This window comes from Peromyscus maniculatus, chromosome 1 (genome assembly GCF_049852395.1).
Source record: "Peromyscus maniculatus bairdii isolate BWxNUB_F1_BW_parent chromosome 1, HU_Pman_BW_mat_3.1, whole genome shotgun sequence".
Lineage (NCBI taxonomy): Eukaryota > Metazoa > Chordata > Mammalia > Rodentia > Cricetidae > Peromyscus > Peromyscus maniculatus.
Window position 1 is genome coordinate 33,497,654 of NC_134852.1, and position 19,856 is coordinate 33,517,509.

Sequence of the window (19,856 nt, forward strand, 5' to 3'; positions counted from 1 at the left end):
ATGCATGTATGCAGGCCAGAAGAGGGCACCGTATGTCATTATAGATGGTTGTGACCCACCATGTGGTTGCTGGGGATTGAACTAGGGACCTCTGGAAGAGCAATCAGTGCTCTTATCCACTGAGCCATCTCTCCAGCCCTAATGATAGATTTGTATGTTACTCCTCTGCTCCCTTCTTGGGACTTAGATATTCTAAGTATATATAACTACACCTATTAGATGGCTAAACTAAATCTCAGCTTGCCATCTACATAGATTATGGATTATAAATATTAAGCAACCATTACTTCTCATTTTTCAAGTCATCTCCAAATTTAAATTTTTTCATGTTTTTCACTACCCTTGAGAGAATTAAACATTCTCCTTTTTTTAATAAATGAAAAAAAGCTGAAACTGCTGTAATCCATAGGAAAACATAATGGAATTCAGCTACTATCCCAAAAGCTTCTACTTGGAAAGGTCAAGGAATTTTCTAAAGCTCAAGTCATGGTTTAAGAAGTCTTGGTGATAGTTTAGCTTTTGTATATATATTAGCTTGTTCCTACAATGATTTTCTTATATGCTATGTGTGTTTCCAAGAACTCTTAACAATGTTTTTATCTAAAATACCTATCAAGCCTCAAAAGCCAAACAATCTCCTGAACTAAGGTAATAACCTTATAGAAACAACACCTGTCTCCTAGGTCAGGTGGATAGCTTCATTTCTTGTGTAATTTAAGCAGAGACCCTCCTTTCTTATACAAGCTCACTAACATTATAGACTCCTAACTTCTTACCTAACCACTTCTAGGAATGTAGACTGAGTATATAAATCCCCTTTCTTTGATATACTAACCAATCATTAGCTCTCAGTTGACCTCCTCTTTTACCATTCCCTTTTGGGTTGTAAAACAAAGCCTGATACCCACTCCTTGAGGAAAACTCTTACCTGCCTTTATGAACCTGTAAGAATTTAAGCCTGATGACTTGCTCTGCCAGCGGATTGCTATTGCTTGGGTTTATAACTGAATACCTCAGAGACTTGGAGACTGTTAGGTATAAGGAGACATAGAGGAAGATTTTGAGGAGAGAGCTTGAGGACAAGCTGGAAGATGAGGAAGAGCCAGATAGGGAAATACTAGATGAGTAAGGCCAAGATGAGAAGGCCCTGTCGAGGTAGAATTAAGATGAGAGAATTAAGATAGAACTTAGAGGGGACAATAGATAAATATAGAGAGAGATCAGACAAGAAATGAGTGAGGCAGGAGAACAGCACTGTAGCTCTGTAGACAGGATTTTATCCCAGAGGAATAAAGCTGACAAAGAAAGAGCTTGGTTTCCTCAGATTCATTTTCAAAAAATAATTGTCCATGTTCACAGGCTTCTCTTCTCAGCCCCCGAAAAGAATATTATTAACGTGGGTCCTTAATATTTTAAAATAACCTCCTCTATTTTTTTGGACCACCGTGGCTTAAAGTTATATTTCAACAACAAAGATTAGAGTCTACAATCTCATGGAAACTGAATAATGCTCTACTGAATCACCAATTGGTCAAGGAGGAAATAAAGAATTAAAGACTTCCTAGAATTCCATGAAAATGCATGCACAACATACCTAAGTCTATGGGACACTATGAAACAGTGCTAAGAGGAAAATTCAAAGCATTCATGCCCACATAAAGAAGTTTGAGAACTCTTACACTAGAGACTTAACAGCACACCTGAAAGCTCTGGAACACAAAGTAGCAAACTTACCCAGGAGGAATAGATGCTAGCAAATAATCAAATTTAGGGCTGAAATGAATAACATGGAAACATATAGAACAATACAAAGAATGAATGAAACAAAGTGTTGGTTCTTTGAGAAAATCAACAAGATAGACAATCTCTTGCCCAAACTAACCAAAAGGCACAAGGAGAGCATCCAAATAAACAAAATCAGAAATGAAAAGGGATACATGACAACAAACAATGAGAAAATCTAGAGAATCATTAGGTTATTCCTCAAAAAGCCTACTCCACAAAATTGGAATATCTAAAAGAAATGGACAATTTTCTGGATAGGTAACATATACCAAAATTACATCAAGACCAGATAAACAATTTAAATAGACCTATAGCACTTAATGAAATAGAAACAGTCATTAAATCACCCAACCAGAAAAAGCCCAGGACCAGATGATTTCAGTACAGAATTCTACCAGAATTTCAAAGCAGAGCTAATACCAATATTCTTCAAATTGTTCCACACAATAGAAACAGAAGTGACGGGAGCCATAAGCCTAAGCGACCCTTGACACACATGCTGCCATATTTGGGTTTCTCTCCTCTTTTCTTAGATCTAGGCCTTGCTTGAGTCTCCATAGCACCAGGACTTCTTCCCACAGATACCAGAACCACTTCTCAGATATCAGGTGAATGAGCTGCAGTTAAGCAATTAGGCAGTTAGACAAGGGTAGATAGATAACCTTCAGAATAACATTTCCTGCTGGCCGAACGGCCCATAATTAAGTCCCTTCCTGCTTGCAACCCCCATAATTAAGTCCCTTCCTGCTTGCAACCCCCATAATTAAGTCCCTTCCTGCTCTCAACCACTTTTGCCTACCTATATATGCCTTGAGAGTAAAATAAAATTTTGGAGCTTGATCAGACGTCCTGTCTTGCTCTCATTCTTTGTGTCCCTTGTCCCTTTTATTCGCCGGACCTCCCTTTAGGTCCCCGTTGAAGACCCTGCTGGCCGGGGCACAGAAGGAACATTGCTAAACTGTTTTTATGAGGCTACAGTCACCCTGACACCCAAACCACACAAAGATGCAACAAAGAAGGAGAATTGCAGACCAATCTCCCTCATGAACATTGATGCAAAAATACTCAATAAAAAACTGGCAAACTGAATTCAAGAACACAGTAAATATATATATTGTCCTGAGGGCTATCTCAGGCTCACCTTCACAAGTATATCCCTCTACTAATACCTTGCTTGTCTAAGCCCATCATGGACACATCCTGGAGAATGAAATATATATATATATATATATATATATATATATATATATATATATATATATGTGTGTGTGTGTGTGTGTGTGTGTGTGTGTGTGTGTGTGTGTGTGTGTGTATATATATATATCCACCATGATCAAGTAGGCTTCATACAGAGATGCAAGGATGGTTCAAAATACAAAAATCTGTCAGTGTAATCCACCATATATCAAACTGAAAGAAAAAAATCCACATGATCCTCTCATTCGATGCTGAAAAAGCCTTTGACAAAATCCAACACCCCTTTATGACAAAGGTCGTGGGGTGATCTGGAATACATGGAAGATTCCTAAATGTAATATAGGCAATTTACAGCAATCTGACAGACATCATCAAATTAAATGGAGAGAAACACAAAGCGATTCCACTAAAATCAGGAAGAAGACAAGGCTGTCCCCTCTCCCCATGTTTATTCAATATAGTACTCGAAGTTCTAAGTAGAGCAATAAGACAACAATATAATATCAGGGGGATACAAATTGGAAAGGAAGAAGTCAAACTTTCCCTATTTGCAGAATATACGATAGTATGCATAAGTGACTGGGAAATTTCTACCAGGAAACTCTAACAGCTGATAAACACTTTCCCACCTTGCTGGAGGAAGACTGATTGAGTGAGATGAAGTGTGATGATCTTAGCAAGTGTCCTTTTGTGTTTCTAGGTTAGTTCTACCTTTCCTTCCAATACTTGAATTCCATCAATTTCATCAAGGCAATCATGTGAAGCTGTGAAAATGTGAGACAGGGCTATTGCAATTTTGAGTGGTGAATATCCAGTATTTCTATCTTATCCTCAGGGTCTCAGTCGTGACAGCCATGAATAAGTGGTCTCTTGTGGCTGTGATCTAAGTGACAGAAGGCCCAGGCTATTGACTCTCAATGGAGAGTGCCCAATTATGAGGTGCTAAAGATGTCTGTAGATGATAGGAACTTGTTCACAGAAAATCCTTAACATTCTACAGAAAGTCCTCAGAACTAAATGAGCAAAACTAGTAAATTTGTTGGCTAATGAAATGAACATGCCCAAGTGAGATGTATTACTATATACTAATATTGACCATGAACAACTGGATTTTTGTTTTTCCCAGCAGTAGTGGAGCTTGAACCTAGGGCCTCATGCATGCCCAGCAAGTGTTCAGCCCCTAAGCAATAATAGTCCCAGCCTTAACAGTGAACATTTGGAAAGGAAATGAAGAAAGTATTTATTTATGAAAGCACAAAAAAGAATAAAATACTTAGAATTAACTCCACCAAGGAGATAAAAGACTTGCACTCAGAAAACTACCAAATAAGAGATGATGAAAGAAGACAAGAAATGACAGCCATTGGGGTTGATGGGTTGGAAGACTTAATCTCATTATCACTGTTGTACTGCAGTACTGGGATTGAACTCAGGGCTTTGTGCATTGTAAGCAATGCACTACCACTGAACTGTACTCTAAGCTCTGCCTTCTAATTTTTATTTAGAAACAGGATGTCACTAAATTAATCAGGCTGGCCTTGAAGTGGTTGTGGTAGGCACTTTTAGAACTTGATACTCTTGCCTCAACTTCTTGAGTGGCTGGAATTACAGGAATAAGTCAGCTTGGTGAAAGACTTTTTTTTAATAGATGACAATATCCCTGAATGCAGTCTATCAGTTCTATGCACATCAGATCAAAACCCCAGTGGCATTTTGCACAGAAATAGCAAAGTCCATTCTAGCTGTCCTGAAACTCACTATATAGATCAAGCTGGCCTCAAACTCCCAGAGATCCACTTGTCTCTGCTCTCAAGAGCTGGGGTTAGAGGCAAGCACCACCATACCTGGCCATAAAATTATCTTGAAAAAAAAAAACAATAAAATTGCAGGATATTGTACATGATTTCATAATTTTAGTACAAAGCTAATATAGTCCACTGCTGACATAAAGGCAGACATACAGATCAGTGTACTAGAATTGGAAAGCCTGGAATTGCTCATTAACACTAGCCATGATTAAATTAAAGATTAGTTAACATGATAAATATGTGTATTTATGGAGCACAGTTTTGCATATGTATTATAATGTGTGTCAGATATGCACAGTTGGCATATCCAGCATTTCATCTGTCACTTTTTCTGTTTGTTAAAAACATTCATTTCTGCTGGCTCTTTTGAATTAATTGGTGTGAAACAGAGTTGTCCTATTGAGTTACAGAACTTGGAAGGCATTCTTGCTGTCCATCTGCCCCTTGTGACCATATGAATTTTGATCAGGCTGCTAAGACTGCACAATGTTGGAAGAATAATCAGTTAAATAAGGTATGTTTAGAAAATGGGATATCAAGGTAAAAGAATGAAATTAAGCCTTCACTTAACAACATATAAAAAATCAATACTACATAGATCAAGGGCCTAAAATGGAGCAGAGCTGAAAGTCATCAGACGTTTAGGAGACAGGATGAAAGCACCTTGAAATTAGATTCGAATGGTGTCTTTATTATGATGCCAGATGCATCATATTGGCCTTTTGGCTGCTTATATGTCTCTACACCACATGAATGTTTTGTACAGAAGAGGGTGCTGAATTCCTTGGAACTTCAGTTAGAGACAGTAATAAGATGCCATGTGGGTACTGAGAATTGAACCCCTGTCCTTTGGAAGAGCTGCTAGGGATCTTAACTATTGAGCTATCTCTCCATGTATTTGGTTTATGGGACTGGAGAGATAACTCAATAGTTAAGAATCAAACACACACAAACACACACACTACTACTACTATTACTACTACTGCTACTCAAAAAAAAGTTATCAGAAAAAAAGAGTCTTGTGCAAGGAGCATGAGAAAAAGGAACTCAGTATATGGGCCACCAAGATGGCTCAGTTGGGAAGGTGTGCCTGACCTATTCCCTCCCAGTACCTGCCCCAACTGCCACACAGATAGACATAAATGAACAAACAATGAGGGACAGCGAAATGGCTTAGCAGATAAAGGGCCTGCTCACCTACCTGAGTTCAATTCCCTGTCCCCTGAGAACTGGCCCTCACAAATTGTCCTATGACCTCCACAAAATAGGTGGGGAACACCCATACAAAATGAATAGATATGCAAATGTAGTAAGAAACTCAATACAGGACCTTTCTATCTATGAAATTTATATTTATGGATCAAAACCTTGGAAACAAACTACTTGGAAAAGTGTCTCTACAATGAAAAATGTATTGCTTCCTCCTATTTGTCCTGTATTCAAGACAGTAAGACTAGTGTTTATGCAGTATTCATATTAGATACTGGAAATAATCTAAAGAAAATTTGATTGTGTGGTATGGGGTGTAATGTAACATCAATATTTTACTAGATTCTGAGGGTGGTCTGTGTGTGTGACTCAGACCCTAAACTCCTTTTTTTTATTGTTGTTGTTTTTGTTTTTCTACAGGGTTTCTCCGTGTAGTTTTGCGCCTTTCCTGGAACTCACTTGGTAGACCAGGCTGGCCTCAAATTCACAGAGATCCGCCTGCCTCTGCCTCCCGAGTGCTGGGAATAAAGGTGTGCGCCACCACCGTCCGGCTAGACCCTAAACTCTTAATCACTTTGCATTTCTATTTGATATATTGACTTCTATTGTTGTTATTATTGACAGAGTCTCACAATGTAATCTGGGCTGTCCTTGTACTACTTTTTTTCATTAAGATAATTTCTGTTTATTTTACACACCAACCACAGATTCCCCTTTCCTCATTCACTCAGCCCTCATTGTTTCCACTCTATACACCCCCTATTGCCACCGCTTCCAAGGCAAGGTCTCCCATGGGGAGTCAGCAGAGCCTGGTCCATTCAGTTGAGTGGCCTTGTACTTCTATGCCTCCTGCTTCATGTTCTCTCTCTTTTGAGACAGGGTCTCACTATGTAGCTCAGGCTAACCTGAAACTGGCTACTAAGACCAGGGTGAATAAGAACTCATAGAGATCCAACTGCCTCTGCCTGTGGTGTGCTGGGGTTAAAGGCATGCAGCACTTTGCTCAGCTTGCTTGATGTGTTATCATGAGATTAACATGCATCCATCACCAAGCTGGATGTATTTGTTTCCTGACCAGTGTTTTCCTCCTTGTGACTTTGACCCATTCTGCACTCTGTTGATGAAGAAACTGCCTCCACCCCTAACACTGTGGAGTAAGAAGGCAATAGAAGTCACTCACGTATTATGTCCAGCTGGATGGGGTCACTCCTCTTGGAACTGACTTGATTGGATACTTCACACTGATAGTCCCCAGAATGCTCAATCCTGGCAGAGACTATTTCCAGGGTGCTGTTGTTCGGGGACAGCCTCATGCTATTCGTGATTCTCAGACTCTGGCCTTTGAAGAGCCAATGGATTGAGATCCCAGTGTTGTTTGACAAGCACTTCAGGAACACAGAGGTCAGGTCTTTGACTGTGGTATTGGTGAGTTGGATGGAGGGTTTAGTCACTGGTTCTGTGAATAAACAGTGGAGGGGACCAGCTGAGAGTCCTTCACCCTCAGAGATATCAGCCAGCTCCCAGGGCCCGTAGAATGAAGGGGCCCTCTGCAAGATCACATGTTCAAGATATGGTCTGTAAGGAAAGAACTGAATCTTCCTCGTACCAAGACCACCCCCAATGACCCTGACTCAGGTTATTTGTGTAGATTCCACACTGGGAGCCTCTTCAGCACACATGTCCAGAAATCTCATAAGGAGGGATGTATTTCCCAATGATATTTGTGGTAATTCTTGCTCACATTTTCTGTGAGTGTCAACAGTTAGGTTGTGCCTTTATGAAATAACCTTTTAATTTTTATTAAAAAAAATTGTCATAGGGTTAACATGGCCTAGCTAATCTTAAAGGTGTTAAAAGCTAGACCTCAGGATTGGTAAAAATCCATATTTGAAGAATTTCTGTCTGTAGAAAAATTGTATTTCCTGCTCCATGGATATGGATTAAATACTACAGAGAAGAAGTGAATAGTCACAGTGCTGACCACAGCCTGACACTCTAATCCTCAGTACTGATATTTTTGAGAAAGGGTCTCACTGTATAATCCTAGCTCACTTGCAACTTGCTATGTAGACCAGGCTGGCCTCAAACTCACACTCTCTACCTGCTTCTCCTTCCTCAGTGCTGGCATCAAAGATATGTGCCACCACACTCAGCTGACATTTGTTTTTTGAACCTTGAGAAGAGGAAGCAAAAGAGCATCATCAACTGTCAGTGACATAGTTCACCCTGACTCAGAACAGGGATTCCACCCACCTTCTCCACCCACTCTTCCCATCCCATGGAGTCAGAGCTGAGCCAGGCACCACACCCATGAGACAGGAGCAGAACTCTGAGCAGAGAATATTGCCCATGTATGGGGAATATTCTCCTCCAATTTGGAGAATAAGAATGTGAGCACAGTTGAAATGCCTGGGTGTTCCTTATAGGTTATGGAGGTCATAAAATGAAAATGGAGAGGATAGGAAAGCTTGTGTTAGGCACAGAAAGAAATCTTGACCTGAAGGCTCTCCTAACCATGGAAAGTCCCTCACACAAGCAAAGGCTTTCCAAGACTGGGAGAACCTCCTCCTCACATTGCAGGCTCCATCCCTCTCAGCCAGAAACCAGAGAACCAGGAGGTCAATAGACATAGGGATGGAGCAGGTGGCATGGAGGAAGACTGAGTTTTGCTTGTTCCCATAGGCATGGGCTGGAAATTAAATGCTTCTGCATCTTCCCAGAAAGCCAAAAGATTCCACTCCAAACCTGGTGCTGATATATCTGAGACCCACTTACTAAAGACTCTAAAGTTCTTGACCCTGACAATAATTGGAACATCTACAAATAGGTGATTTTAAACAAAGAAGCCCAAACTACACAATGGGAAAAAAAGCACCTTCAACAAATGGTGCTGGCATAACTGGATGTCAACTTGTAGAAGGCTGCAAATAGATCCATATCTGTCACCATGCACAAAACTTAAGTCCAAGTGGATAAAAGTCCTCAACATAAATTCAGTTACTCTATACCTGATAGAAGAGAAAGTAGGAAGTAGTCTTGAATGCATTGGCATAGGAGATTACTTCCTAAATATAATACCAGTAGCACAGACACTGAGAACAACAATTAATAAATGGGACCTCTTGAAAATGAAAAGCATTTGTAGGGCAAAAGACACAGTCAATAAGACAAAATGACAGACTACAGAATGGAAAAGACCTTCACCAACCCCACATCTGACAGAGGGCTGATATCAAGAATATATAAAGAACTCAAGAAAATAAACATCAAAATACCCAACAGTCTAATTAAAAATGGGCTACAGAGCTAAACAGAGATTTATCAACAGAAGAACCTCAAATGGCTGAGAGACATTTAAGGAATTTCTCAACATCCTTGCACCAGGGAAATGCAAGTAAAAACAACTCTGAGATACCATCTTACACCTGTCAGAATGGTTAAGATCAACAACACTGAAGACAGCTTATGTTGGAGAGGATGTGGAGCAAGGGGAACACGCCTCCACTGTTGGTGGGAATGCAAATTTATACAGCCACTTTGGAAATTAGTATGATGCTTTCTCAGAAAATCGGGAATTGATCTCCCTTTGACCCAGCTATACCACTCTTGAGCATATACCCAAGGAATGCTCAATCACACCACACAAGGACATATGCTCAACTATGTTCATAGCAGCCTTATTTGTAATATCCAGAACATGGAAATAATCTAGATGCCCTTCAACTGAAGAATGGATAAAGAAAATGTGGTACATATACACAATGGAGTACTACTCAGCAGAGAAAAACAATGACAGCATGAAATTTGCAGACAAATGGAAGGAACTAGAAAAAATCATCCTGAGTGAGATAGCCCAGACTCAGAAAGACAAACATGGTATGTACTCACTCATAAGTGGATACTAGATGAAAAGCAAAGGATAACCAGACTGCAACTCACAGCTCCAGGGAGGCTACCTAGTAAAGAGGACCCTATGAAAGATACAGGATTGCGCAGCGATGGAGAAATGGATGAGATCTACATGAGCAAACTGGGGTTGAGAGGGGGTAATGGAGGGCAAGGGTCAGGGGAAAGAGAATTTAGGGGAGCAGGAGGTCCTAGCTGGATCAGGAACAGAGTGGGAGAACAAGGAAAGATATCATGATAAATTAAGACACCATGGGAATAGATGCAGAGTGCAAGAGTGGTCCCCAGAAACACACATAGATGACTCCACTATAGACTACTGGCAATGGTTGAGAAGGTGCCTGAGCTGACCTACACTGGTGGTCAGATAGCTGAACTCCCTAACTGTCATGATAGAACCCTCATCCAGAGACAATGGAAGCAGATACAGAGATCCATGGCCAATCTCCAGGTGGAACTCCAGAAGTCCAATCGACTAGAGAGAGGAGGGATCATATGAGCAAGAGATATTGAGACCATGATTGGAAAAAGTACAGAGACAACTAGCCAAACTAGTGGAAACACATGAACTGTGTCCAATAGCTGAGGGACTCCCATGGAACTGGATTAGGCCCGCTGGAAAAGTGAAACAGTTATGCAGCTTGACCTGTTTAGCAGGACCCCAGGCAGTGGGACCAGGACCTGTCCTTAGTTCATGACCTGGCTTTTTGGAACCTAGTGCCTATGCTGAGAAACTTAGCTCAGCCTTGGTACAGGGAAAGGGAACTGTACCTACACCAACTGAAGGTACTAAGCTCTGCTGACTCCCCAGGGAAGACCTGGCCTTGTTGGAGGTGGGAATGATGGGTGTGTTTGGGGATGGAAGGCTGGGAGGTAGGAGGAGGGAGGACAGAGGAATCCGTGGTTGAAATGTAAAATGAGTAGAACATCTCTTAATAAAAAAGGAAAGAAAAATATATTAAAAAATTCATTTCTGCTGGCTCTTTTGAATTAATTGGTATGAAACATAGTTGTCCTATTGAGTTACAGAAAGTAGAAGGCATTCTTCCTGTCCATCTGCCCCTCTGTGACCAGATGAGTTTTGAACAGGCTGCTAAGACTGTTCAATGATGAATGAATAATGAGTTAGACAAGGGATGTTGGGGAAATGGGATGTCCAGGTAAAAGAATGAAGTTAAGCCTTCACCTACAACATATACAAATCAGCTCTACATGGATCAAAGACCTAAAATGGATCAGAGCTGAAAGTCATCAGATTTTTTGGAGACAGGATGAAAGCACCTTGACATTGGATTTCAAATGGTATCTTTGTTATGATGCCAGATGCACCATATGGGCATTTTGGCTGCTTGTATGTCTCTGCACTACATGCATGTTTGGTATATGAGGAGAAGAAATGAGGGAGCTGAATTCCTTGGAACTTCAATTAGATACAGTAATAAGCTACCATGTGGGTGCTGGGAATTGAACCCCTGTCCATTGAAAGAGTTACTAGGGCTCTTAACTATTGAGCTATCTCTCCAGTCCCATTAACCATATGTATACACACACATACTACTAACCATCACAAATAAACAGTTATTAGAAAAAAGTGTCTTGTGCAGGGATGTCATGCTTCAAATGTCAGCATGAGGATAAGAAACTCAGTACATGGGCCACCAAGATGGCCTCAGTTGGGAAGAGTGCCTGCTGAACTCACTCCCAGTACCTACCCCTAATTGCCACACAGAAATAAATGCAGCACTGTGCTCAGCTTGCTTGATGTGTTATCATGAGATTAACATGCATCCATCACCAAACTGGCTGTATTTGTTTCTTGACCAGTGTTTTTCTCCTTGTGACTTTGATCCATTCTGCACTCTTTTGATAAAGAAACTGCCCCCATACCCAACACTATGAAGTAAGAAAGTAGCAGAGGTCACTCACGTATTATGTCCAGCTGGATGGGGTCACTCCTCTTGGAACTGACTTGATTGGATACTTCACACTGATAGTCCCTGGAATGCTCAAACTTCACAGAGTATATTAGGAGGGTATGGTTGCTTTCAGACAGCCTCATGCTGTCTGTGAGCTCCACACTCTGGCCTTTGAAGAACCAATGGATGGAGATCCCAGTGTCATTTGACAAGCAGGTCAGGAACACAGAGATCAGGTCTTCAAATGTCTTGTTGGTGACTTGGATGGAGGGTTTAGTCACTGGTTCTGTGAATAAACAGTGGAGGGGACCAGCTGAGAGTCCTTCACCCTCAGAGATATCAGCCGGCTCCCAGGGCCCATAGAATGAAGGGGCCCTCTGCAAGATCACATGTTCAAGATATGGTCTATAAGGAAAGACCTGAATCTTATTCCTACCAAGATGACCCACAGTGGACTTGACTCAGGGTGTTTGTGTAGATTCCACATTGGGAGCCTCTTCAACCCAAATGTCCAGAAATCTCATGATGGGAAGAATGTATTTACCAATGATTATTGTGGGAATTCTTGCTCACATTTTCTGTGAGTGTGAAGAGTCAGGTCCCTCTTTTTATGAAATAGCATTTTGTTTCTTTTTTATTTATTTATTTATTATTTTATTTTCCAATATAATTTAATTCTACATATCAGCCATGGATTCCCTTGTTCTCCCCGCTCCTGCGCCCCTCCCCTTCCCTTCAGTTCACCCCCCATTCCCATCTCCTCCAGGGCAAAGACTACTCCGAGGGTTGAGATCAACCTGGTAGACTCAGTCCAGTCAGGTCCAGTCTGCTCCTCCCAGGCTGAGCCAAGTGTCCCTGCATAAGCCCCAGGTTTCAAACAGCCAACTCATGCACTGAGCACAGGACCCGGTCCCTCTTTCTCGCCAACTGGATTTCTGTGGGCCTCTCTAGTACTTTGCTTTTTCCTATTCTCATGTGGTCTTCATTTACCATTGTCTCCTATTTCTTGTTCTCCCTCTCAGTTCTTAATCAACAAAGATGCCCCCACAATGGACTGCTGGCAATGGTCAAGAGACAGCCTGAACTGACCTACTCTGGTGATAGGATGGCCAAACACCCTAATTGTTGTGCTAGAAACCCCATCCAATGACTGAGGAAACTGGATGCAGAGATCCACGGCCAGGCCCTGGGTGGAGCTCCGGGAGTCCAGTTGGCAAGAAAGAGGAGGGTTTATATGAGCAAGAATTGTTGAGACCAAGGTTGGATAAAGCACAGGGACAAATAGCCAAATAAATGGAAACACATGAACTATGAACCAATGGCTGAGGGGTCCCCAACAGGATCAGGCCCTCTGAATAGGTGAGACAGTTGATTGGCTTGATCTGTTTGGGAGGCCCCCAGGCAGTGGGACTCGGTCCTGTGCTCAGTGCATGAGTTGGCTGTTTGAAACCTGGGGCTTATGCAGGGACACTTGGCTCAGCCTGGGAGGAGGGGACTGGACCTGCCTGGACTGAGTCTACCAGGTTGATCTCAACCCTCAGGGGAGTCTTTAACCTGGAGGAGATGGGAATAGGGGTGTGGACTGGGGGCAAGGAGAGGGAGGTGAAAGGGGAAAGAACAAGGGAATCCATGGCTGATATGTAGAATTAAATTATATTGTAAAATAAAATAATAATAAAAAATTTGAAATTAAAAAAATACAAAAATTTGTCAATGTAATCCACCATATATCAAACTGAAAGAAAAATCCACATGATCATCTCATTAGATGCTGAAAAAGCCTTTGACAAAATCCAAAACCCCTTCATGACAAAGGTCTTGGGGTGATCAGGAATACATGGAAGGTTCTTAAATGTAATAAAGGAAATTTACAGCAATCTAACAGCCAACATCAAATTAAATGGAGAGAAACACAAAGCGATTCCACTAAAATCAGGAAGAAGACAAGGCTGTCCCCTCTCCCCATGTTTATTCAATATAGTACTCGAAGTTCTAAGTAGAGCAATAAGACAACAATATAATATCAGGGGGATACAAATTGGAAAGGAAGAAGTCAAACTTTCCCTATTTGCAGAATATACGATAGTATGCATAAGTGACTGGGAAATTTCTACCAGGAAACTCTAACAGCTGATAAACACTTTCCCACCTTGCTGGGGGAAGACTGATTGGGTGAGATGAAGTGTGATGATCTTAGCAAGTGTCCTTTTGTGTTTCTAGGTTAGTTCTACCTTTCCTTCCAATACTTGAATTCCATCAATTTCATCAAGGCAATCATGTGAAGCTGTGGGAATGTGAGACAGGGCTACTGTGATTTTGTGTTTGAATATCCAGGGTCCAACTGTCTCTGCCTCTGGTGTGCTAGGGTTAAAGGCAGGCTGCACTCTGCTCAGCTTGCTTGGTATGTTATCATGAGATTAACATGCATCCATCACCAAGCTAGCTCTATTTGTAATTTGAACCATGTTTTCCTCCCTGTTACTTTTACACATTCTGCACTCTGATGATAAAGAAACTGCCCCCACCCGCAACACTATGGAGTAAGAGGGGAACAGAGGTCACTCACCTATTACATCCAGCTGGAGGGGGTCACTCATCATGGACTCAAGTGGATTGGATACCTCACACTGATAATCCCCTGAATCCTCCCTCCTGGCAGGGAATATTTGGAGGCTGCTATTGTTCTGGGTCAGTGTCATCCTATTCATGATCCTCAGACTCTGGCCTTTGAAATACCAACTGATGGAGTTATCAATGTCAATTGACGGGCACTTCAGGAACACAGAGACCAGGTCTTTTTCTATGGTTTTGTTGACTTGGATGGAGGGTTTAGTCACTGCATCTGTGGATAAACAAGGGATGGGGCCAGCTGAGAGTCTGCCAACTTCAGAGATCTCAGACAGCTCCCAGAGTCCATAGAATGAAGTAGCCCTCTGCAAGATCACATCTTTGGGTTGAAGATATGTTCTGCAAGAAGAGAGCTGAATCTTACTCCATCAAGATCACCCACAGTGGCCCTGACTCAGGATATTTGTGTAGATTCCACACTGGGAGCCTCTTCAACCCACCTGTCCAGAAATCTCATGGTGGGGAAATGTATTTCCCAATGATTTTTGTGGGAATTCTTGCTCCCACTTTCTGTGAGTGTGAATTATCAGGTCCCTCTTTTATGAAATAGATTTCTGTGGTGGTATTCTAATTGTACTGAAATGTGATTTTGATTGTATGTTACTAAATAAAGTTACCCGGGAGTCAGAGCTATGTGTCTGTCACACATAGACGAGTGTGGCGGTGGTGGCACACGCCTTTAATCCCATAGATCTTTATGTGTTCAGGGATACAGCCAGCATTGGAGACATATGCCTTTAAGACCTAGGAGGCTGTACATTCAGACAGTGACGAGGCAGTCACATGTTTGGGTTTACAACCAATGAGAAGGCAGAATGACTGGAAAATCGATTTACAGACAGGAAGTAGCTCTTTCGGGAAGCTGGGACACCGCAGGCGGAAGGGTGAGATTTTAGCTCTGAACTCTGACCTCTCGGCTTTCTCTTTTACATTGTTTCTGTGTTTCTTATTTAATAAGACGGTTGGTTACATCTACAGATTTCTGTTTATTTTTTATTAAATAATTTGTCATAGGGTTAAGATGGCCCAGCTAATCTTAAAGATGTTAAAGGCTATACCTCAGGACTGGGAGAAATCCCTAACTGAAGAATTTCTGTTTGTAGAAAAATTGTATTTCCTGTCCCATGGATATGGATTAAATACTACAGAGAAGTAAAGAGGCACAGTGCTGACCACAGCCTGCCACTCTAATACTCAGTGCTGATAATTTTTGAGACAGGGTCTCACTGTACAGTTCTACCTTGCTTGGAACTTGCTATGTAGACCCAGCTGGCCTCAAACTCACACTATCTACCTCTTCTACCTACTCAGTGTTGGCATCAAAGGTGTGGGCCACCACACTCAGCCAACATTTTTTTTTTTGGAACCTGAGAAGAGTAAGCAAAAGAACATCATCAACTGTCAGTGACATGATTTCACCCTGACTCAGAACAGGGCTCCCAGAGACCTTCTCCACCCACTCTTCCCATCCCATGGAGTCAGAGCTGAGCCAGCCACCCCACACAGAGACAGGAGTAGACATGCTAGCTAGCGGAGGTCTAGTCCCGATGTGGGCGGAAATTTCTATTCGTATTTGGAGAATAAGAATGTGAGCACAGTTGAAATCCCTGGGTGTTCCTTATAGGTTATGGAGGTCATAAAATGAAAATGGAGGGGACAGGAAAGCTTGTGTTAGGCACAGAAAGAAATCCTGACCTGGAGGATCTCCTAACCATGGAAAGAACCTCACACAAGCAAAGGCTTTCCAAGACTGGGAGAACCTCCTCCTCACATTGCAGGCTCCATCCCTCTCAGCCAGAAACCAGAGAACCAGGAGGTCAATAGACATAGGGACAGAGCAGGTGGCATGTGGGAAGACTGAGTTTTGCTTGTTCCCATAGACATGGGCTGGAAATTAAATGCTTCTGCATCTTCCCAGAAAGCCAAAAGACTCCACTCCAAACCTAGTGCTGATATTTCAGAGATGTACTTACTAAGGACTGTAATGTTCTTGAGTGTGGTCTTACTGAGGACAGTGACAGCTATAGATGAGGCAGGTATAAGATCCACTATTATTAGTATGGTTGTTGGGAATATAGAGCTCTTGGGAGGATGATTGGAGCTCTCCATTGACAAACCAAGAGTACTGTACAGGTGAGTTAGCATCTGTGTGGCAGATGTGAGGTTTGTCCTTGAATGTAAATGAATATTTGAGGGGGATATGATCAGGACATTTAAATCATCTGGAGCAAACAGAATAAAGTCACATGTGACGTCAGCTTAGGGAAGGGGAAATCCTGTTCTGTAGAAGGACATAGTATCTCTTTGAGCTGTGCTTTAACCTCAGTTGAGCAGGTCCTATTCAGAGCTGGGGCGCAGATTAGCAGAAGGGTACTCATTCAGCATTCACAAGCCCTGATCTTTCTCAAGTACAACACACAGATATCCCCACTGCACACACTTGAGTGCACTGAGACTAAGTCTGACATGTCCCCTGTCTCCATCACCCTGAGTCTTCTAGGCAGAATTCCCTGCATCCCATTAAAGCTCAATGCTGGGCATGTCCACAGAAGCTTGACCTGGAACAGGATGCCCTGGCAGCCTAGGTATCTGTAGGGTAGGTCTGTGTCATAAACCCAAGTGGACTGGGACTGAATATAGTAGCTCTAGCCCTCTGTTTTTAGGCAGTTGGGGCCAAGATGAAACAGAAAATATTTAAAGTAATGTTCTGAGAGAATGGGTCACTAATGGAGTTCCTCACTGGGTTCCAGGTTCATATTCATAGGTTCCTGTGTCAGTCCTTGTAGATGTAACCATCTTTTTAAATAAGAAACACAGAGCCGATTCAGAGATGAAAGCCAAGAGGTCAGAGCAATAGATAAGAGCTGAGATTAAAAACCTTACCCTTCACTGTCGCTGCTGTCCTACCTCTCCGCAAGAGACCTACTTCCTGAGTGTTTGTGCTTTTTATTGACTTTCTGTTCTGCCTTGTCATTGGTTGTAAACCCAACCACATGACCTCCTTGTCACTGCCTGTCTGTACAGACCCCCAGGTCTTCTATGGTTGGTATTGAGATTAAAGGTGTATGTCTCCATGCTGGCTGTATCTTTGAACACACAGAGATCCACCTAGCTCTCTGCTTCCCAAGAGTTGGGATTAAAGGTGTGCACCACCACCGCCCAGTTTCTGCTATGGCTTGCTATTAGCTCTGACCCCCAGGCAACTTTATTTATTATCATACAAACAAAACCACATTTCAGTACAATTAAAATATCACCATAAGTCCTCATAACACTGAGTAAAGTAAGAATCCTGTTGTCCTCAGACAGTTTCAGCCTGTCCTCTTCTGAGAGGCTCTGATCATTTATCCTCAACAGGTAGGTTGTATTCTGAGTCCTAGGCTCACACATTAATGCTACTGAGTCCTTACCCTCCATGGGATTGGAATTGTTGGTTGTGATGTTGGTCTTGGGTAGTGGTGCTGTGCTGACCACAGAGAGATGATTGCCCTGTGTGGTACTTCTGACTCTTGCAAGGCCTCTTACAACCAGAGACAGTCTCTTAACTTTCAACCAACCCAGATCCTTAAAGAATCAGGCAGGAAGCAAATTACAGGCAGAGGGAGTGGCTGAGTGCTTAGAGATAATGGGACCTCCTGTGCTGTGTATGAGAGAAGAAAAGACTCTCACAAGTGAACTGAACTGCAGTGTTTGGTGATGGTCAGACTCAAGACTTAGAATGAGATGCCTCATTTTATCTCCTGGTCCTCAGGGACCCAATGCCAGCCTTGAGACACAAGGTCTGAGTCCCTCCAGCTACACTGACCTCCCCTCCTGAGTATAAACCAGAACCCTCCAAGCCTTTGCTGTTCAGGGCTGTCCTACAGATGGTTCATGATTAGTCTTCTCATTGAGCTTCCCTGAGAAACCTGACAGCCTGTCAGAGATCTCACAGAGCTCAGGATCTGGATGACATTAAGGTGTGGCTGGGCTACAGGTGGACCATTCTTGTCAGGTGTTTGATGTTGATTCACATGAAGAAGGGAGTCCTGATTTCACAAAATGATCTAGAAGAGTGAAGGTACCTAGTACCATTTCCATGGTGGGGAGGCTGGAGATGTGGCTGTGGACAGATAGCTTGTGCTATCTACAACCTGTGTGACCCTGACTCAGTGACTGTGTTTCCTGTCTCAGATTCCCTATAATAGGACACATGGTAAATGATCATTGCCACACCTGCAAGTTAAACTTAAATGTGAACAACAACCTTCCCTTCCACCAAGCAGTGTCTGTTAGTGTTTGCCTGCAGGAAATAATCCCTAGGCGGGACCATGAGAGGCAAAGAGCTGCCATTTGTACACTTTTTCTTCTATCCCTTTAGGGCTCTTGACCTTCCTGGGAGGTCTCAGAAGACCATCTGAAGAGCTGGCTGAATGCCTTTCCTACCTCTCCACCTATGCTGAGCACACTGAGTCTCAGGAGGAGATGCCCAGGTGACCTACCTCAGACATGGCTCTCAGAGGCTATCAGCAGGCTCCCAGTCTCTGATCCATTGTTGTCCCCTGTCAGCTCCAACAGGAGATCAAATTCCAACCCAGTCTACAAGCTTTTTGGATTCCTGGATCAGTCTGGCATGGAATTCTTGAGAAAAGCTATTTAGGGGTGAGACTCTCATGGTTTCCTCAGCCAGGCCCTGCCTGAGTCCTGAAGGGTCTTCCTCAAGGCCATGTTCATGATGAACATCTAAGACCATGGGAAGAGTCTAACATGCCTGAGCTCAGTTACCACACCCCTCTTCTCTGAGGGTGGATTCAAGTGGGGCATCCTGATTTATTGCCATTTTCTCCACTGTGTGTCATTTACTAAATGTTTGTATCACAATGTTGGGACCATGACACAGAGTCATCCAGGAGTGACAGCTCTATAGGTGAAGTAGGATTAGTTCCACCCATGACCCAGAGGTTACAGAGAATTACTCACAGTATATTTGAAAATCCACGGATAGATTCGTATCAACAGAGTATAGATTCGTCATTGTTGCTTTGTAGCCTCTTGTGTCATTCTTACTGACATTCCTGATGAGCAGTGATCCATTTTGGTACATTGTCATTTTGTCACGGTACTGAGGCTCAGTTACTATTAAAGTTGGTTGAAGAGTAATTGTGGCTATCACGTGCTTCGCAGAGTTTTTTTCCTCGTACCAGTAAAAGCGAGTGAATTGCAAGGGCAGACCGTGGACAACTAGAAGAACGTCATTCCCTACAGCAACAATGAGTGGAAATGCTTCAAGTGTCATGTATTGGGCAGTGGTGGGAGAGGTCCAGCAGGTTAAAAGAGAGACTAAGAGGGAAGAGAGAAAAAAAGTCTATCATTATTACGACTTTTGCTTTTGGTAGAAATTTGAAATGTGAGTGTTTAACTCTCAGCC

At 42.4% G+C, this 19,856-nt stretch overlaps 1 protein-coding gene and 1 long non-coding RNA gene across 7 annotated transcripts in view; one reads left to right on the plus strand and one right to left on the minus strand.

Moving 5' to 3' along the window:
* LOC143273868 (uncharacterized) overlaps window positions 1-19,759 on the plus strand; it is an 80,282-nt gene extending 60,523 nt beyond the window's left edge. Inside the window, exon 4 of the long non-coding RNA XR_013052104.1 lies at window positions 18,810-19,759. This is a non-coding gene — a long non-coding RNA (uncharacterized LOC143273868). The remainder of the gene's footprint in view (window positions 1-18,809) is intronic.
* The window catches only part of LOC102903511 (cell adhesion molecule CEACAM1-like), a 179,374-nt gene that overhangs the window by 91,344 nt on the left and 68,174 nt on the right, over window positions 1-19,856 (minus strand). For 5 of the 6 annotated variants that reach the window (XM_076574112.1, XM_076574105.1, XM_076574100.1 and 2 more), the window contains exons 6-7: window positions 11,832-12,107; window positions 7,180-7,455 (exon numbers count right to left, since the gene is read on the minus strand). The exons of the other annotated variant lie outside the window; for it this stretch is intronic. In XM_076574112.1, the coding sequence (XP_076430227.1) occupies window positions 7,180-7,455; window positions 11,832-12,107 (552 nt within the window). The remainder of the gene's footprint in view (window positions 1-7,179; window positions 7,456-11,831; window positions 12,108-19,856) is intronic. 6 annotated transcript variants of the gene reach the window in all.